Source organism: Erpetoichthys calabaricus, chromosome 6 (assembly GCF_900747795.2).
Source record: "Erpetoichthys calabaricus chromosome 6, fErpCal1.3, whole genome shotgun sequence".
Lineage (NCBI taxonomy): Eukaryota > Metazoa > Chordata > Cladistia > Polypteriformes > Polypteridae > Erpetoichthys > Erpetoichthys calabaricus.
Genome location: NC_041399.2, coordinates 36,403,120 through 36,421,427, shown reverse-complemented (window position 1 = coordinate 36,421,427; position 18,308 = coordinate 36,403,120). Strand labels below are relative to the sequence as shown.

Here is an 18,308-nt window from a genome sequence, read left to right as displayed (position 1 = left end):
GGTAGAGTCCTCTCCAGGTATCCATGGGGCAAGGGCATGAAGGATGACGACAGGACAACCGACCCCGAGTGGTCTGGCAAACGACAACAGAGGCAGCAAAGACGGGGTTTGGGATTGAGAGGACTGCAACTGCTTAGGTCTCCCCAGCTGAATGAGCAATGGGAGAGCAAGAGGACTTGGAAGGAGTTGGACTCGGCTCGTTTTATTCATGTTTTTAGTCAGGTTTTAAACATTTGGATTTTTCACTGTTTTTGGATGGATTATTTATGAACTTTGAGGACTGCACTTTTGGACACAACCTATTTTGATTTTTGTATTGTTAATAAAAGCACTGTTGCACCATCCAGTTGCTTAGCATGTATTTTGTCTCCATCTGTCAGCTCATTGTTGCCCAGTGGCAACTTTGTAAGGGAGGAAGGACAGGGCAGACAGCATGGGCCCCACGAAACCCATTTAAACCACTAACTACAAAGCCCCCCACCAGGGATGTTAGAATATGTATACATATTTCCCCTCTGACAATGAAGCTTCTTATAACTAACTAAACTCCTTGAACACTTCTACTTCATTTACTTCATATACTTATAAGGACATTTAATAACTAAACTAGGCTTTGAGTTTTTCTGGTTCAGCAATCCTGTGATGGTTTCTATACTGCTTTTGCTAATGGCTATATTTATATGTACATATTTACAAAGCACTGCTGTTGAACTTTCAGTGAAGCCGATGGTTTATTTTTTTTCCAAGTTAGTGCATTAGTCTAATTTTTGATACTGCATTCTCAGGCTTACCTTCAAATACTATCTTACGTTGTTTAAAAAATATGAAGGAAGAAGCTATTAATTACACATATAACACTAATGGAGGCACTGCTAATGTAAAAATAATGAATATATACAAGCTCTAGCTGAAAAGGTGCCAAAGTTTATTTCCTTAACTACCAAGGGCCTTGCCCTTGAGGTGTGTGTGAGTAATAAGACTCTGACCCAAAAAACAATCAAAAATAAATAAAAGTGAAACAAAAAACAGGCAAGTTTATTCAAAAAACGAATAAAAAAGTCATAAACATGATACTACTAAAGTTTAAACAAAGGCAAAGCACTACACAAAATGGTTTTTGGTGTTAGACCACTGAACGGTGTCACTTCTACACTGTTATTTCCCTTGCACCTCCTATCATGTAACTTTTACATTGTGTTGATAGGCAACAGAGGCAGGTGAGTGGGGTTTGGAATGGGTCAGAGGAAGTATTAGAAGAACTAGATGCCAAGCATTTTTGTTGATTTGATTGTGTGCACGTAAAAGCGTTTGCTGTCTGTTGTTTTGGATGCACCTACTCCTCTCCATGTGGTGTCTGGTTTTAGAAACTATAAGCCTAATCCCAAATAAAAGCTAGATAAACTATCCCTAAGCAAGCAATAAGGATATGGAAAGAAAATAATTCATTACCAAACTACTTTTGCAAAAGAGGATTACCACCAAAGGGTCCCATTAGCCACTTACTACATATAGTACAATTAGCAAGTGTATTTTCAGAATGTTTAAGAGCAAGCTTAATAATATTTTATTAGAAGAATGGGGCCACTAAATGCAGAGATGAGATTTATATTAAACTATATAACTGAATGGTAAGTTAAGTATGTTCATATTTAAAATTGTAATAAAACTGCACACCCTTATAGAGGATGTTGCAAAAGTTAACACATATTATTGCATCATAAATCAAAAAAATGCATTTATCTGTCATCAGTATAAGTACTGTAATAGAAAAGAAAGTAACAGCCAGCAAATCTATATTTAATGACAGGTGCAATTAAGTGACTGCTCCTATTGTTTAACATTTTTGGTAAACTCATGCAGTCATGTAGTAGTGGATCTGTTATCACATGTTGTTCAGACTACAAGCTGCCTAAAACTTCTTATTCTGTCTACCTTATCATTAATTAGTCTGCATTAACTATATGTCGTTTTTTCAGACATAAATAAAAATTTAGAACCTTTACTTAATTGTCCTTAAACTACAAACAGTTTCTTTTCTCAACCTCATGAAAAGTTTAGAAATTTTACCATTCTGATTGTTCAAACCTTTGAAAGAAAGATGTTACACTATACATGCTTTGACATACTGTAATATATGTCATATATTACAACTTGCAGACTAGCCAATCTAGAAAATTAAAAAAAAAAAAATACACCCTCTTGCCTGGCACTTGCAAATAATAAAGCTAAGTTGATTTTTTTTTGTTAAATAAATAATGACAAGTGGAATATGCTGTGTGTTGTCACCAGGTTAAATTTATATAATTATAGTACTTAATAAGGACTGAAAGAATGTAATTTATGATGTGGTATTTAAAACCATTCAACTGAAACAAGGTGTGCTTTTATACGACTGTTACACAGTATACAGTATATTGTGTATTCTGCAGGTATAGTATTATCTTTCTGTTTTTATTTCAGAAGTTTGAAATCTCATCACATCCACACATTACCATTAGAGAATGTTTATTTTCGATGGTTTTTTTTCTAATAAGTAAAATTACAGTTGGCTTCTTATCTAGTTTTGTAAATAGATTCAACAATTTGCAGCCTTGACAATTGAACAATTCAGTGATTTACAGTGGACATGTAAATTTTACTTAAAGTAAAACAAACAAAATTAGAATGCTAGTACAATTTTGATAAGAGTGAGCATTTCAGCTCATCCTTTTCACATAATTTCTTCAAAATAACAAAGTCTCCAAAATGTTGCTGCCAACTCTATTACTTGGTAAATTATTCCTTGTGCTCTCTGCATAAGAAAAACTTCCTAACATTTATGAAAAATTTTCCTTTAGCAAGTTTCAGTGTCCATGTGTTCTTGCTGAAGAACTAATTTTAAAAGCGTACTAATTTCCTTCATAATACTAAACACTTCAATCATGAAACTCTTTATTTCTGTTTGCTAAAGCTGAAAAGTTCAACTCCTTCAATCTTCCTTCCAACTCTATGCAAAGTTCTCTAGGTGATCTCATTAGTGTGTTTTATAGTTTAAGTATAACCTACCTTTTTACAACACACTTTGGCCTATACAATGTTACATGTAATTAGCTTTCTTAATTGCCTCTGTACACTGTCTGGTTATGGACGGTCAAGAGTCCACTATGATTCCTAGGTCCTTCCCATAAGGTGTACTTTCAAATTTCAAATCTCCCCCTGAGTATCAAATCTAACATTTTTGTGTAATACTTTGCATTTGTTTATATTAAGTTCCACTTGACACAAGTATACCAAATCTGAATTCTGTCAGGAACCGTTTAAAATGATTTGGAGGATTCTAAATTATCTACCATTCCTCCCAATTTGGAATCATTTGCTGCAAATTAAACAAGGTTATTATTTATATGACAAATATCATTTATGTATATTATATCCTGAAGTGAACCCTTTTTAACACCACCCAATTCAGAAGAAATACCTCATACTATAACTCTTCACTTTCTGAATTTAAGCCATTTTTACACTCATCTACACACTGTGCACTGAGCTTCCATTACTTAGTTTTATTATAGACCTATTATATGCAACCTTATCAAATAAAGATAAATAACATCATACGCATGTCTCAGAACATATGCTTTTGTTTCTTCCTAAGAGAATTTCAGTATATTTGTGAAAAACACAATCTCTTGTGAACAAGAACAAGCCACTAGCTGAAACACACATGAAATGTATATATTACAAATAATGATATATTATTTACCCTATACAATTCCAGACACTTAACTCCCAGATGAAGAGACTTCAGCTCTGAGAATTTTGCGTCTGACTTGACTTCATCTGCCTCAGTGGGGGATGAGTGAGCAGGCTGCCTACTGCTTGTGCTGACTGACATGTTTGCAAACAAAGATGGTGATGAGGAGACCTGAGGGAATTTAAGTTGGAATGGCATTATGAATATTTTCATAGGGATTCTAGTGTTAAACCTTGTTTTAGTCTTTGCAGGTTCTCTCCACATCCCCTGCTCTCCCTGGCAGTACCTAACTGTGCTGATCACTTCCTTGTCAGGACTTTTTGTCATGTGCCTACATTTTTGCTTTCCCAAACTTTTGATAAAGTTCTAATTAAATACACAATTAAAACCAATGCTATTTTTCCCTGTAAGCTCTAAAATATAGTTATAGTCTTAAAACCTACATCTTACTTAAATACAACCCTCAAAGTAAATTAATCTTATTTAGCAAACTGAAAAAATCTAGATTTCACCCTTATTACAAGAAGCATGAATGAACCCAGCATTATTTAAAACTTGTGGTCTTAAACAGGTGAGAGGGCAGATATGAAATACGGACAAAAATGTCTGACCATATTTCTGTATGCTTTTTCCATGGTCGGACATTTACCTCTATAAACTGCTTTGCTCATTTTATTATTGCCTGTTTCAACTTAAATCAACTTAAAGTATCTTTTCAAAGCAGGATTTTCAGGCATTATAATTTATTTAAGTTCTCTATAAGCAAGTAAACCTCTTATCAGGTTGGAGCCCTGCATTATAGGCACAGCATGGCAAATTATTCCTCAGGATGATAAATGATGTAGGTGCAATGCAGAATGAGATCATGCCACAAGTATTGCCCAAAGTACTCTAACTTTTTAAAACAGGCTCTCATTTGTAGACAATGGTGTTGGATACTAGCACTGACTTTTCACATTTATCATGTAATATGTTTACCTTTGTTATGAAGAAGTTGTTTAATAAATGCCAGCATGTTCAATGCCTAAATAAACTCTTGAATGTCATAGTGGGAACACAGATTTATAGACTTGCTCTCCCCTTGTTGAAGTTATACAAAATCATCCCAGTTCCGAAAAAACCCATAGTCACAACCATGAATGACTATCGCCCTGTAGTCTTAACATCAATAGTGATGAAATGTTTCGAGAGGCTGATCAAGGACCACATTACTTCTGTCCTACCCTCCTCTTTTGACCCACTCCAATTCGCCTACCGCTCCAACCGTGCCACAGAGGATGCCATATCTATTGCACTCCATTTTTCATTGGAACATCTGGAGAATAGAGACGCTATGGTCCGCATGCTGTTTGTTGATTTTAGTTCGGCTTTTAATACCATCATCCCTCAGAATTTGATCAGCAAACTGGGCCCATTGGGACTGGGCATACATCTGCAAAACTGGATATTGGACTTTCTAATGGATAGGCCACAGTACGTACGGGTAGGAAAGAATAAATCAGATACCATCTCCTTGAGCACAGGTTCTCCACAGGGGTGTGTTCTAAGTCCCCTCCTCTTCACGCTCATGACCCACGATTGTTGTGCCAAGTTCAGCACAAACCAAATTATTAAGTATGCGGACGACACAACAGTGGTGGGTCTCATTCGAGGTGACGGGGAGGGTGATTACAGAGAGGAGGTGAAGTCATTTGTGGAATGGTGTGATAAAAACAATCTGATACTGAATGTCGAAAAAACAAAAGAACTGGTGATCGACTTCAGGAAGAAACAGCTGATACACATCCCGGTCTACATTAAGAACACTGCTGTGGAAATTGTGCAGTCTACTAAGTTCCTGGGAGTTAATGTGACGAACAACCTCACCTGGTCCCTGCACACCTCCTCCGTCATCAAGAAAGCTCACCAGCGCTTGATCTTTCTGCGGAGGCTAAAGAGGGCCCATCTCAGTAAGTCAGTCCTCACCACTTTTTACAGAGGGACCATAGAGAGCGTGCTAACCAGCAGCAGCTCTCTGTGGCAGGAGAGCTGCAGCGCTTCGGACGGGAAAGCACTGAGAAAAGTGGTGAGGGCTGCGGAGAGGATCATTGGAGCCCCGTTGCCAAATGTACAAGATTTGGCAAAACAACGCTGTCTGGCCAGAGCTGTGCGGATTTCTAGAGACCCTACTTATCCTGCCTCTGAACTCTTTTCCCTCATGCCCTCAAGCAGAAGGTACCGCAGCCTGAAATGTAGAACTACCAGGTTTAAAAACAGTTTTTTTCCTACTGCCGTTCGTCTTTTAAATGAAGCATTTTAGTATTTTATTGTAGGCTGATTTTAACTATGTGTTTTTATTAATGTCTTGTGCATCGTATTTTCGTTCTGCAGCACATCTTGGATGTTCTGCTGAATCACAAATAAAATTGAATTGAATTGAATTGAATTGATTGAATTGAATATTTTATGTGAATTAATTACAACACTAATTTTGTAACTGATGCTGTTTTTATTAGCTATTAATATGTCTGGCTATATCATTAAAAACAACTAAAATATAATAAGCATTATATTAAAACTTTATAAAGAAGTAAATAAATCACATTAAACGTTAAGGGCAGAATTCTGTCTGTCACTATACAAAAAAGACATTTGAAGTTATGCATGCTACGTAGATAAGAACAACCATAAGAATCTCTGAACTAAGAAAGATGTTGTCCTGATCTAATACGTTAAGGGAATGGACATCTTTCAGTCTTGATCAGAAATGGTATACAAGAACCCAGGAATTCATGTTAATCACTTGGAATTCCTCCAGCTAATTAGGGAAGCAAACACTTGAGGAAACAGAATTAATAAATAACAGTAAATGCATTCATGATAGATTCCAAGAAGCAAATTAGACACCTAAATTTCTTTTTTAAAAGGACATATGAACCACTAAGCACTTTACTTAAACCAACACGCTTCATGAACTATATGGATTCTTTATCCATGTTAAATACATTTAAACCTTTTTAGGCATAAATCACAGGAAAAGAGTACTAACCTTACAAATCTTTTTTTCTTTTTTGCAGAGTCTTCTGGGGTTTTGTATACCATTTCTCCTTGTTTCTTAGGTGTCTGTAGAAGAGCCTGGGCTGATTTTATCCAGTCACTTGCAGACATACTCACATTCCGTCTTTGAATCATTGTCATTTCCGAGTTATTTTCAAGGGAACTGATGAGGGTGGCATCACCGTCTGAAGAATAGTCTGAAATTTCAGCATCAGTGTTAACCTAAAAAAGTGAGAAAAATGACTATCACACAAAATTTAATGGGATTTTAGAGTACAAATTAAAATTAAAGTCAAAATAAAATAGAAATCTGTAAAGATATTAATGACATAGTTCTCAGTTGATCTTTACCATACTATACACGGCTCCATTAAAACGTATGCTCCAGGGTCAATAAGACTAGGAAACACACAGACCTCTGGCCCTTAAACAAAGGTGGTTCATACAAAGCAAGCTAAACTTTTCCATTTTGGCAAGACAGTTTTGTTTTCACCCTGGAAAAAATACAGATTCACAGTGATCACATTAGTAATATAAAACTTTCCAAAGTAGTGTTCATTTGTTGGCATTCTGTATTAAGTGCATTCTGTGATGCACACAACATTCTACAGATGTCACCGCTCTTCTTTTTTACTTCTTCCTTTACAAAGATGTTTTTCACGGTCAGTGACCAATAAACAATTCTTACACTTGATTATGAATTTGGAAAAAAAATGTATGTAGCATGTCCTGGAGGGGAGTACCAATGGATGGGCTTGCGAGGATCAATCTTTTATTACAATAAACATTTGTGCTCGCCTGTAAAACACTCAGCAGATGGAGACACTTTTCTTTCTGCCGTGTCTCTTTGTTGAGCACTTTACCTTTGCAAGATTGCTGCGACCTCAAATTCTTTGACATTCCAGAATATACCAGGACATAAGCTTTCAACGAAGGCCAAGATCAAAGTTCTAACCCTAATTCTTTTTCTCTTTTTTATCACATAATCAGCTTCTGCAATTTGCTTCACGCTCAATAAATGTCACTGGTCTTTTTCTTTCTGCCATTTCACTTTCTCGATTGGTTTGCTGTAAGAAACACATGAATCCAAGGTTGGCACTACCTCAAATTTGAGATTCACCAGCAAGTATGAGGCCATAAGCTTTCAATAAAGACCAAGATCAAGTTACTAGACCCAGTACTGTGTGAGTACTTGCGTGACAGATGAACAGACCTTGGCATTTTATGTATAGATTTGCCGCAACACTGCTTGAATGCAGGTTTTAAATGATTTGAAAATATTTGCCATCTCTTGCCCTATGTGTATCTTTAGTGCCTGTCCTCTGTGTCCAGGTGTGTCTAAACCATGCTTGACCGACACTCCCTCTCTTGAGCATGTTCCTATAAATTCTGCTTCACAGAGACTCATTACTTTTGAAACACCTTCCTCACCTCCTGTTTCGTTTCATATTCCTGTCTTTGGTGACTCTCTCGGTATGCCTCCTATGCCTTTTTTCCTTTTCATGTGTCTCACACTTGCACTTCCTCTTTTGATTGTGTCACCAAAGACAAACAGACCAACCTGATTGTTTTGAGGGACTGGAGACACACACACACACACACACAGACCTTAGTGTTTTATTATGTAGTAGATTGTAACAAAAAAGTAAAAAGCAAAAATGTAACAATTAGAAACTATAATGTTACAAATAAATACACCCATAGCAGGCAACATTAGAAGTAAATTCAAAAAGATTTTACACAGCTGTGTTAAGAAGAGCCGCACAAATCCAGAACAGTTATGGTATGCAGCTCTAAAAATAGAACTGTACAAATATTGCATAATATGTTGTAAATTGCCTGTATGGGCGCTGCCATTTAAAAAATAACATGATATCTTTCTCATTGATGAAGCAATTAAATAACAGACAACACTTCAACTTTAAAATCAGTTTAAGTAAGTCACACCTGAATGTTAGGCTATAAGTACATTTTCCAACTTCATAAAATAAGAAAGTGCTTATTTTGCTATAATTAAAATGCATAGACAAACAAACTTGAAAAACATAAAGTTCTGACTCAATTCCTTCTTCCCCACTACAGATCAATATAGTGACCGCATAACTGCGTTCGTCACCCCAATCCATCTGTTGATCTCACCATCCCTTTTCCTCTTACTCGTGAACAAGACCCCCAAGGTGTTTAAAATCTTTCACTTGAGGCAGTAACTCACCTTCCACTCAAAGAGGACAGTTCACCTTTTCCCGATGAAGATCATGACCTCAGATTAGTTAGTTAATGGTAAATGACAGATTATGTCTGTGTGATATTGTAATTACCTTGATGTCACATAACTGCTATTATCACAAAAGTAAAAACTTACATTCAAGTGGTTATAATTGATAAAAAAAACGCATTTGATTTGTGTCTACAAGACCTAACATTTCTTATTTCATCGTACATTTACACAGATGGTTGTAGACACAGAACACACATGACATGTATTTGCAGTATTTCAAATAACGATTTATCACTACCTATATATGTAATTCCTTACTACATTACTAGATATAATCTTCAGTGCAGACTTGAGCTGAAAGTGAAAATACTGGCTGTGACATGGCTTTGGCTGTCTGGATGGGGGATAGATGAGTGCAGGTTGAGTGTCGCTAATTGACACATTTGCAAAACAAAAGTAGTTATCGATGGGCAATTGGTTCCTAGTGTGTGTTTAGGAATAGATGGGTGTTCAGGGAGAATAAAATTTTTTGTAGGCTTTTAAGAAAACTAGTTAAGGTCTCTTTTCATGAAGCTAATGGTAAATATAATTATGCACTAATAAATTACAGCTTTGATTTGTTTTGTTTTTTACCTTCATGAATTAACCTCCTCAGCGTTAAACCTGAACATCACTCAGGCTATGAAAATAGTGCTGAAAGCATTAGTCTCAGGTGTCACTCAGGCAACTGTATAGACACGTCTTGCCTAAGTTTGGATCTGAGGATTACTCAGGCTGTAAAAATGCTAACACCATTAGTCCTAAGCGTTACTTGGGCAACGGCGTAGGGGTGAATTAGTTAAACGCTAGGCCCAAGCATTACCCAGGCAATGGTGTAGTTATGTCTTCTCCTAGCTTCATAATGGTCTCATAACAAAACATTTTTTAAGCCACCCAGGTTTTGCATATGCTTGACAGTGATACGAGCAGTGATGTTGAGGAGCCTCTCATCATCCATGATGATGAACATAATCTGTTTTCAGGCAATGAAATTGAAATGGACGGTGAAACCAAAAGCAATTCTGATGAATCCAAAAGTGATGCTCGTGTCTGTGTTTCTGTTGACTCTGCTTCAAATAAACCAGCAACACCTTGTTTTGATTTTGTGGGGCAGCCAGGAATAAAAGTGAACGTGACAGCCAAGATCCACTTACCGTATATACTCGCGTTTAAGTTCTCCCGCGGATAAATCGGGGCTTGATTTTACCATATAATTTCCCATGTTTTATAATGTCGGTCGTATAAGCCGAATGTGGAAAACTCACGCTATTGGTCCAAGAGATCATGATATGCTAACGCCCACCTGAGTATGGAAGTGTATTAGGGCCACAGAAAAGAACAAAAAAATACGGACACAGTGAAGAAAAAAAAAGTGTATGTCGAGAATAAACTCGACGTTGACTTTATTCTCATAGTTTATTTTGTCATTAAAGTAGAACGTCGTAAACGTCATTTTAAAATCAATTTTTAATTTACTAGATTTTCTCAAACCCCGTCATAAGTAATGTAGCACATTAAATGCTTTGTGTTAAGTGTTCCCTAACCCATGTTCCTTGGTACATGCTTCTTAAACTGACTTTCTTTGACTTTATTCTTGACATATACTTTTTTGTTTCTTCACTGTGTCCATATGTTTTTTTTTACTTCTCCGTGGCCCTAATACATGTTCGTACCTGAGAGTGTAACCACGGAGCACAGTGCCTTTTTTCTTCCTATGTATTGTGCCTACGTGATCACATGGTAATACCCAAACTATTCCGAAGCAATGTTTGCACTGATTTGTGTTTTTTGTATCTCCCACCCTCATACACCTTTATCGTAAGAGCATCCCTTATCTACAATGGAACGTTCGATCAGAAGAAAATATGAAGTTGGTTTTAAATTAAAAATCGTTGAAGTGTAAAAAGAAATTGGTAACTGTGCTGCTGCAACAAAATTCGATGTGTCTGAGAAACTGGTGCAAGATTGGAGGAAGCAAGAAGATGTAAAAAAAAAAAAAACAATTAAGGGTCACTTTTTTGACATGGGCATATACAGCAAGTCAGGGTCTGATTTTATGATCGATTTTTTGGGTTTCAAGACCCGACTTATACGCAAGTATATACAGTACTTACTTTTTGATGATGACGCGATTGAAAGAATTGTTGTTGTTAAACAAGTGTGATCCAGATTTGGATGCAGAAAAAGCATTTGATATGGTTGAATGGAACTTTTTACCATATTGGAGAAATTTGGGTTTGGCCCAAACATCTGTGCATGGATCAAACTACTGTATACCTGTGCAGAATCTTCAGTTTGTATTAACATTAATTTAGACTACTTCAAACTAGAACAGGGTACTAAACAAGGATGTCCTCTGTCACCACTGCTGCTTGCAATCACCATTGAGCCACTGGCAATTCACTGTCAAAATGCTTAAGAGATACAGGGGATTATCAGAGAAGGACTTTAACAGAAAATTTCACTATATGCAGATGATATGGTACTGCATATATCAGATCCACAAAATACTATGCCTGCAGTCATAACAGCAACTTACAGAATTTCAAAAGATTTCTGGTCTCAGAATTAATTTGAACAAAAGTGTGGTCTTTCCAGTGAATTCTCAAGCACATGATATCAGATTGGACACCTTCCCTTATCATCGCAGATCAGTTTAAATACCTAGGAGTAAACATCATAAGTAAACATAAAAAGCTCTTTATCAACAAAATTTTGCTGTCTGCATGGAACAAATTAAGCAAGACTTACAAAAATGGTCTACCTTTCATCTAACTTTAGCTGGAAGAATTAACGTTGTCAAGATGAATAACCTTCCTAAGCTTCTCTATCTATTTCAAAACATTCCAATATACATCAATAAATCATTTTTTATAAAATCAGATTCAACCATAACCTCATTTATTTGGAATTCAAAACATTCACATATTCAAAAGGCGACCCTACAAAGAAGGTGACATGGCTTTGCCTAACTTTCAATTTTATTACTGGGCGGCAAATATATAAGCTATAAAAACCTGGACTTTGACACAAATAGGTGAGTAGACACAGCCTTGATCCACAATAAAAATAAAATCCTGCAGTACTTCTTTCTATTCCTTGCTTTATACCCCAATAAGTACTATTCATTGCCAATATACTAACAATAAATAGTGCTTCATTCACTCAGAATATGTAACCAATGTAAGAAGTATTTTAAGATAGAGAAGCTTTTATCTGTGGCACCTCCACACGAGAACCACCTTTTTCCACCCTCTCAAATGTACGCAGTTTTTAATGTCTGGAAAACATCCGGGATTAAATCGTTTAGAGATATGTACATAGACAACGTCCTCGCATCCTGTGAACAGTTACATTCCAAATTTAACTATCCAGCAACACATTTCTTTCACTACCTTCAAATCAGAAACTCTGTCAAACAAAATCTACCCAATTTCCCTCACCTCCCACCTACCTCTATACCGGAAGAAATATTGATCAGTCTTGAGGATTCACACAGTATTTCTGTAATATATAAAAACATTTTAAAGTCCCTCCCTTTCAAAGATCCCAAAGTACAGTGAGAAAAGGATCTAGTATGTATCATGATCGTGATTTAGAGAGAAGTAAATAAAATGGTAACTTTTACAAGTCCTATAAATGCACACCGTGTGTTACAGACGCAAACCAAATGTATGTGTGTACTGTATAATATTAACAAAAAGAGGAGCTCACTACTGAAAATGGCAAATATAGGAGTGAGTGGGGATCGAACCGGGGACTCTTGATTACAAGTCAACAAATCTTACCGCTACGCCACGGAAGGTCTTGTATCTTCCTTGAACCTTTTGTGAAAGTGTTTACTTGATCATTATATAGTTTATGCCTACATTTTGTCATTTACTACTAAAATATGAAAAAGTTTCTGTTTTAAAAATGTGTTTACACAGATTACTGTAGAAGCGGAACACACATGAAATGTGTGTGTTCCAAATAGTGATCTATTATTTCCACTCTAAACCTCTAGCACTTCTCCCAGATAATTAAACAAGGCATGAGCTGGGAAAACTTAGTGAACGTTCTGCGGCGGTGGGGGATGGAATAGCTGGCTGCTTGCTTCTCGTGTTAATCGGCACATTTAGAAGACAAAGGAGAGGCGAGAACGGTTTTAAGGTGGGCCGGATCTACGAGTTTTTTCGTAGACTCTGGTAATTCTAGTGTTAAAGTGGAGAAGGACAAACAGACAGTAATTGCCTTTACTACACCTATTGGCATGTAGACTTATCTTGCTCAACTGGAAAAATCCTAAATCACCGATTTTAAGTTAGTGGATAACTGATGTTGTATATTATCTAAAATTGGAAAAAATCTAATTCTCACTTAGAGGATCTGTTCAAAACTTTTTCAAAACCTGGAAGGATCTGATAAATAACATTTTAGAATAAGCATTTAAATTGAGGAAGTGGATTCTTTCCCCTCTTTTGATATTCTATTTTAATTCATTTACCTATTTATACTGTATATTTTTACTATTATTAAAGTGCTACTCTGCTGACCTAGCTCTCTTTTTCATGGGTGGGGGTCGATTTACTTCAAACCCAGTTTTGTTAAACTTGACTTGCATGAACAGAATGTTTTTTGATTTAAATAAAATAAAATATAAAAAGTGTGATCCAGATCAAAATCTTCTTGAAGGCAGTATGAACTTAGTCTGATGTGATTGTATTACTTTCATTTCAGTTGGCAGTTTGTAACAAATCATGCCCTTGCCCTTTATTTCATAAAGGGTCTGTTACATCAAGATCATCATGAGAAAGGGTTTTACAAAGCAAAAAAGAAAAACTAAGAGTGGTAATAAAACACAAAAAGAGATAATTCATATGATTCCCAACAACAGAAGGAAATCAAAGTACTGGAAATATAAGAAACATGAAAAAATAACTGAAAATGTTTAGAGTAAAAGCTAACAGTCACCTGGGCAGACTCAGGATCATTTATATAAATTAAACAGAGCAACAGTTCCAGTTCTAACTTCTGCTTGCCCTAATATTAAGAAACTGATCTTTGCAATTTAATCTGCTGTTTTTTTGTAACCATCTGCCAATCTTGCCCTAAATCTCTAATCATGCAATTATTGTCTCAGAGTATAATTTATCAAAAGCAAAATGAGGCAATATCCTCCTCATTAAATGCCCACAATATTGGTCAAGTGTTTCAGTATGCATATACAAAATTCAAAGGCATTGTTAGTGTGGACAATGCACTGTACAATAAAGATTATATTTTCTTCAAACTAGCAGTTCAGGGCAATTAACTTATTACATTAGCAACTCAAACACACATAGACCCATTCAAGGTGGTAGGGAGCTTGATCTTATTCTAGTAGTGCTGCATACAAGGCAGAAACCACTTACCATTTAAACCATTTAGCTTTACCAATTAAACACACACACATTTTTGGGAGGGAAATAAGAATATGTGAATTAAAACCCCTGCAGATAAAAGTAAAATGCAAAATTTAAACAAAAACCTTAATTTGGGATTTATAGCCAAGATTCTGACTCCATAAAGTGGTAGTATCAATTTTAACAAACGCTTTACATTGTGGTAAACCAGCCCAGACACAAACAAGCAGACACCAAGAGTTCCAAAAACACACACGTTTAATAAATAAATTGTCCCACACAGCACGCAGTGTCCTCGCATCAAACACCCTTCTCAAGTCCGGGCCCTCCAATGGTCCTTCCTTCATTCACTGCCTCTGTTCCTCTTTCCCGAGCTCTGTCCTCTTCCTCCCGACTCTGGCCCCCGACTGGAGGAAGGCAGCCTCTTTTATATCCACCCGGATGTGCTCCAGGTGCCATCTGACGTGTGGAGTAAGTGCCGCATGAGCATCCGGAAGCCCTCCGGGTGTCCTTGGTATTCCTTGACGTTCAGGGCTCTATGACCCTCTGGGTGCCCTCTGGCGGTGACCACGGGCCCCAATAGGGTTGAGCTTCCATGCTCAGTTCCCGTGGCCCCCACACCAACCAGGGCAGCTGCCCTCTCGTGGCCCAGGGGAGGCATAGTCCCTCTCCTGGTCCTTTCAGACGTCCCAGCTGGGCACAACCCCCAGCCGACTGCCACAACATGTATGACACTACTACTACTACAACAACACTACTACTACTATGCCTTGCACCACCATGAAAGCCACATGTCACTTGTGTTGTAAAAAACCTTTTGAAATGATGCAATACTGTTTAGGGCTACTGTATTACAGCTCTAGGAGACTTGGAGTGAATTCCATTCTTGTCTTTGGCTGCAGAGTTTACACAGTCTTCTTGGGTCTGCACTGGGTTTTTCTTCACATTGTCCCCGGTGAAAGAATAATTTGATTAAGCATGTTTAAAGATGAATAAATGAAGAAAACTTAAGGTGAAATTAAATCTAATGTTATCTTTATATTAATAATAATAATAATAATTCATTCATAAATGAATATTGTTTGAAATTTATTCAGAATACCAGTATGGCCGAATTATTTTCTACCTCACAGTAAGGAGGCCTGGGTTCACTTCCTGGGTCCTCCCTGCGTGGAGTTTGCATGTTGTTCCCGTGTCTGTGTGGGTTTAATCTGGGTGCTCCATTTTCCTTCTACAGTCCAAAGACATGCAGGTTAGGTGCATTGGCGATCCTAATTTGTCACTAGTGCGTGCTTGGTGTGTGTGTGTGCTCTGCGGTGGGCTGGCACCCTGCCTTGCACCCTTTGCTGGCTGGGATTGGCTCCAGCAGACCCCCGTGACCCTCTGTTAGGATATAGCGGGTTGAGAAATGACTGACTGACTGACTTAATTTCTAAATGAAGAGTTCTTCATTTTGAAAATCCTTTTAAAGTCATGAATCAATTGAGCTCTTTTAATACATTTATACTCTCAAAAAGGCAATGAAGCCTATCTGGGTAGCATCCAGCACCATTAAGGAAAGAATTCCTGGATAGTGTTCATTGCAACTTTTTCCTCATGGACCAAGGGTCTTGTGGTTCTCTAAATTACATTTTGATGTCTTCCTTGAAACGGGGTTAACTAGGTCAAAGAGAGAGAGAGAGAGCTTAAGGGACAAATTTGCCAAGTAACTGAGATTAAACGGACTCCACCACTTAACCAATCTAATAATACATTGCAGAAAACTGGCTGATCTTAAAGAATCAGTTTGCACATATCTTATGTTGTTTTTGTCCTCGTAACTCTTTTTAACAAATAGTAAAAGTGCTCACTACAAAAGGTATCATATGAAATGAAGTTTGATTAATTTATTCACCATTTTCTGAGGTCACTTATGTAGTTAGTCACTAGAAGGCATAGTGTTATTCCATTAAAAACATAATGATTGAACCCACCCTTGAAGGGAATATGTAATATTTTAGATTTAAAAATAAAAGGTAAAGGAAAAGTAAGTTTCATAACTACCATGTACAGGACTTTTTATAACATCATAACATTCCAGGTTTGCAATTGCAGCAATAAGTGCAAATAGATGGTAAAAGCAAATAGATGGTAAAACAGCATTATCTTTTCTTTGATGATTCATATCAGGTTAAAAAAATCCTTTGCTATGCTGTATTTTAATCATTAAAACATTCTTACAATAATGTGGGGCAGAAAAATAAGCGTCCTCCAAACAAAACATTTTAATACATTTTGTTTAGGACAAAAAAAATAACCACTTTATTGTACTTGTTTATGATATTCATTTTTTGAAATCAACATACTTCTCTAATTTAAATGTTTTACACACACACAGAAAAGTGATCAAAACAGAGTAACACACACAGAGGTTCAGCAAATAGGTTGGAGGACACCTGATTTACTTATTCCAGCTACAAAACCCAGCTTGGAAAAATCCATGGCACCGCCTTCCAGTCATGTGAAGACAAGATCAACATTCCTCACCCAGCCAGCCTACGCTCTGTCTTATTTGAATGAACTTGACCTTCCTGGGCAGGTAGCCAGGATTCTACGTCACCTAGTGACTGAGTAGAACACTATGTTCTTGGCTGGTTAACAAAAATGTGCTCAGTGAACAGCAGAATAACTACAAATATATTGGCTTTAGCTATGAAAACCACCAGCATTTATCCAGAGAGCAAGCAGCAGCAAATCTACTATGGAGCCTCAAAAGCAAAGCAAAGTAAAATGAATCTTGCAGTGTGTATGCATTTATTTATTTGCCAGCTGAACTATAGCTAGCATACACGACTCCACAGTGAATGAACTAGAGTTGAACACATGCAAAGAGGAGAAATCTCTTGAGTCATTTCCGTCCTGGTCCTATATGACACTCGTGAAGAACAAAGGATTTAATTATTCACCTGCCACATCACAGATTAGTCAGCTTTTATCTAATCAAACATCTAGTTATACTGCAAATGCTTTTAACAGCAAACATGTTTCAGGCACTTTTAACTATGATATTGCACCCTTAAGATAAAAATGGAAAATTTCTTTATCTTGAATTATCTATCCAAGTAGCAGGACTGTCAGTGACAAACCAAACTTTGATACATGAATCATCCCAAAATGAATCACAATATTTGATATCAGCTTTAGCTAATTGTGAAAACCGTAATGTCCAACTGTATGTTGATGTTTTTCACAAGATTCAAAATAATTTGCTCACTGTACTATACAAGTTTTTAACTAGAGTTTTAGGAGTTGCAAACAGAAAAAAAGACTACTTTATGTGACAGATGCAAGCTATTCTGCCTCTTTTTCAAGTTTGTGTTAAATATTTGTAAAAACAAATAAACATATTATGCTTCTGTACATCAATCCATTGTAGATATGTTAATCCTGATAGGAGCACTTAACCATTTTTTAAAATTATTTACTTATTCACATATTCTTTAACTCTTGTATATATATCTTGGGTTACTAGTGACCCATAAAGTCATGTTTACAGCTCTCACATGGTCATTTGATACATTGTAGATGCCGTTCCCCAGGTATGCCTCATTTATTTCATCTGCAACAATTTACTACCAGAAATATTGCAAAACATTTTAAAATTATTTTATTTTGATCACTTATTCACCTACAACATACATGGTCGCTACCAACCGTAACTACAGTAAAACGTCAGTATTTTTACACGCTGTGAAAGATGGCCGGGGCCACTGCACAGCAAGGACGCCCCTTCTGGGGGAACAGTCATGGGCTGCACAATACCTCCCCAGGGTTGTTAGATGACAGTCCCCCTGGGTGGCAGTGGTGCCTCAGATTCTGGCAGTGCTCCATGGGAGATGGAGTCCTCCACAGCCCGGCT

The 18,308-nt window shown here is 36.8% G+C and overlaps 1 protein-coding gene across 3 annotated transcripts in view; it reads right to left on the bottom strand.

Annotated features, from left to right (window-relative positions):
• The window catches only part of spidr (scaffold protein involved in DNA repair), a 389,881-nt gene that overhangs the window by 259,683 nt on the left and 111,890 nt on the right, over positions 1-18,308 (bottom strand). For all 3 annotated transcript variants that reach the window (XM_028803494.2, XM_051929096.1, XM_028803495.2), the window contains exon 6: positions 6,762-6,991. In XM_028803494.2, coding sequence (XP_028659327.1) covers positions 6,762-6,991 — 230 coding nt within the window. The remainder of the gene's footprint in view (positions 1-6,761; positions 6,992-18,308) is intronic.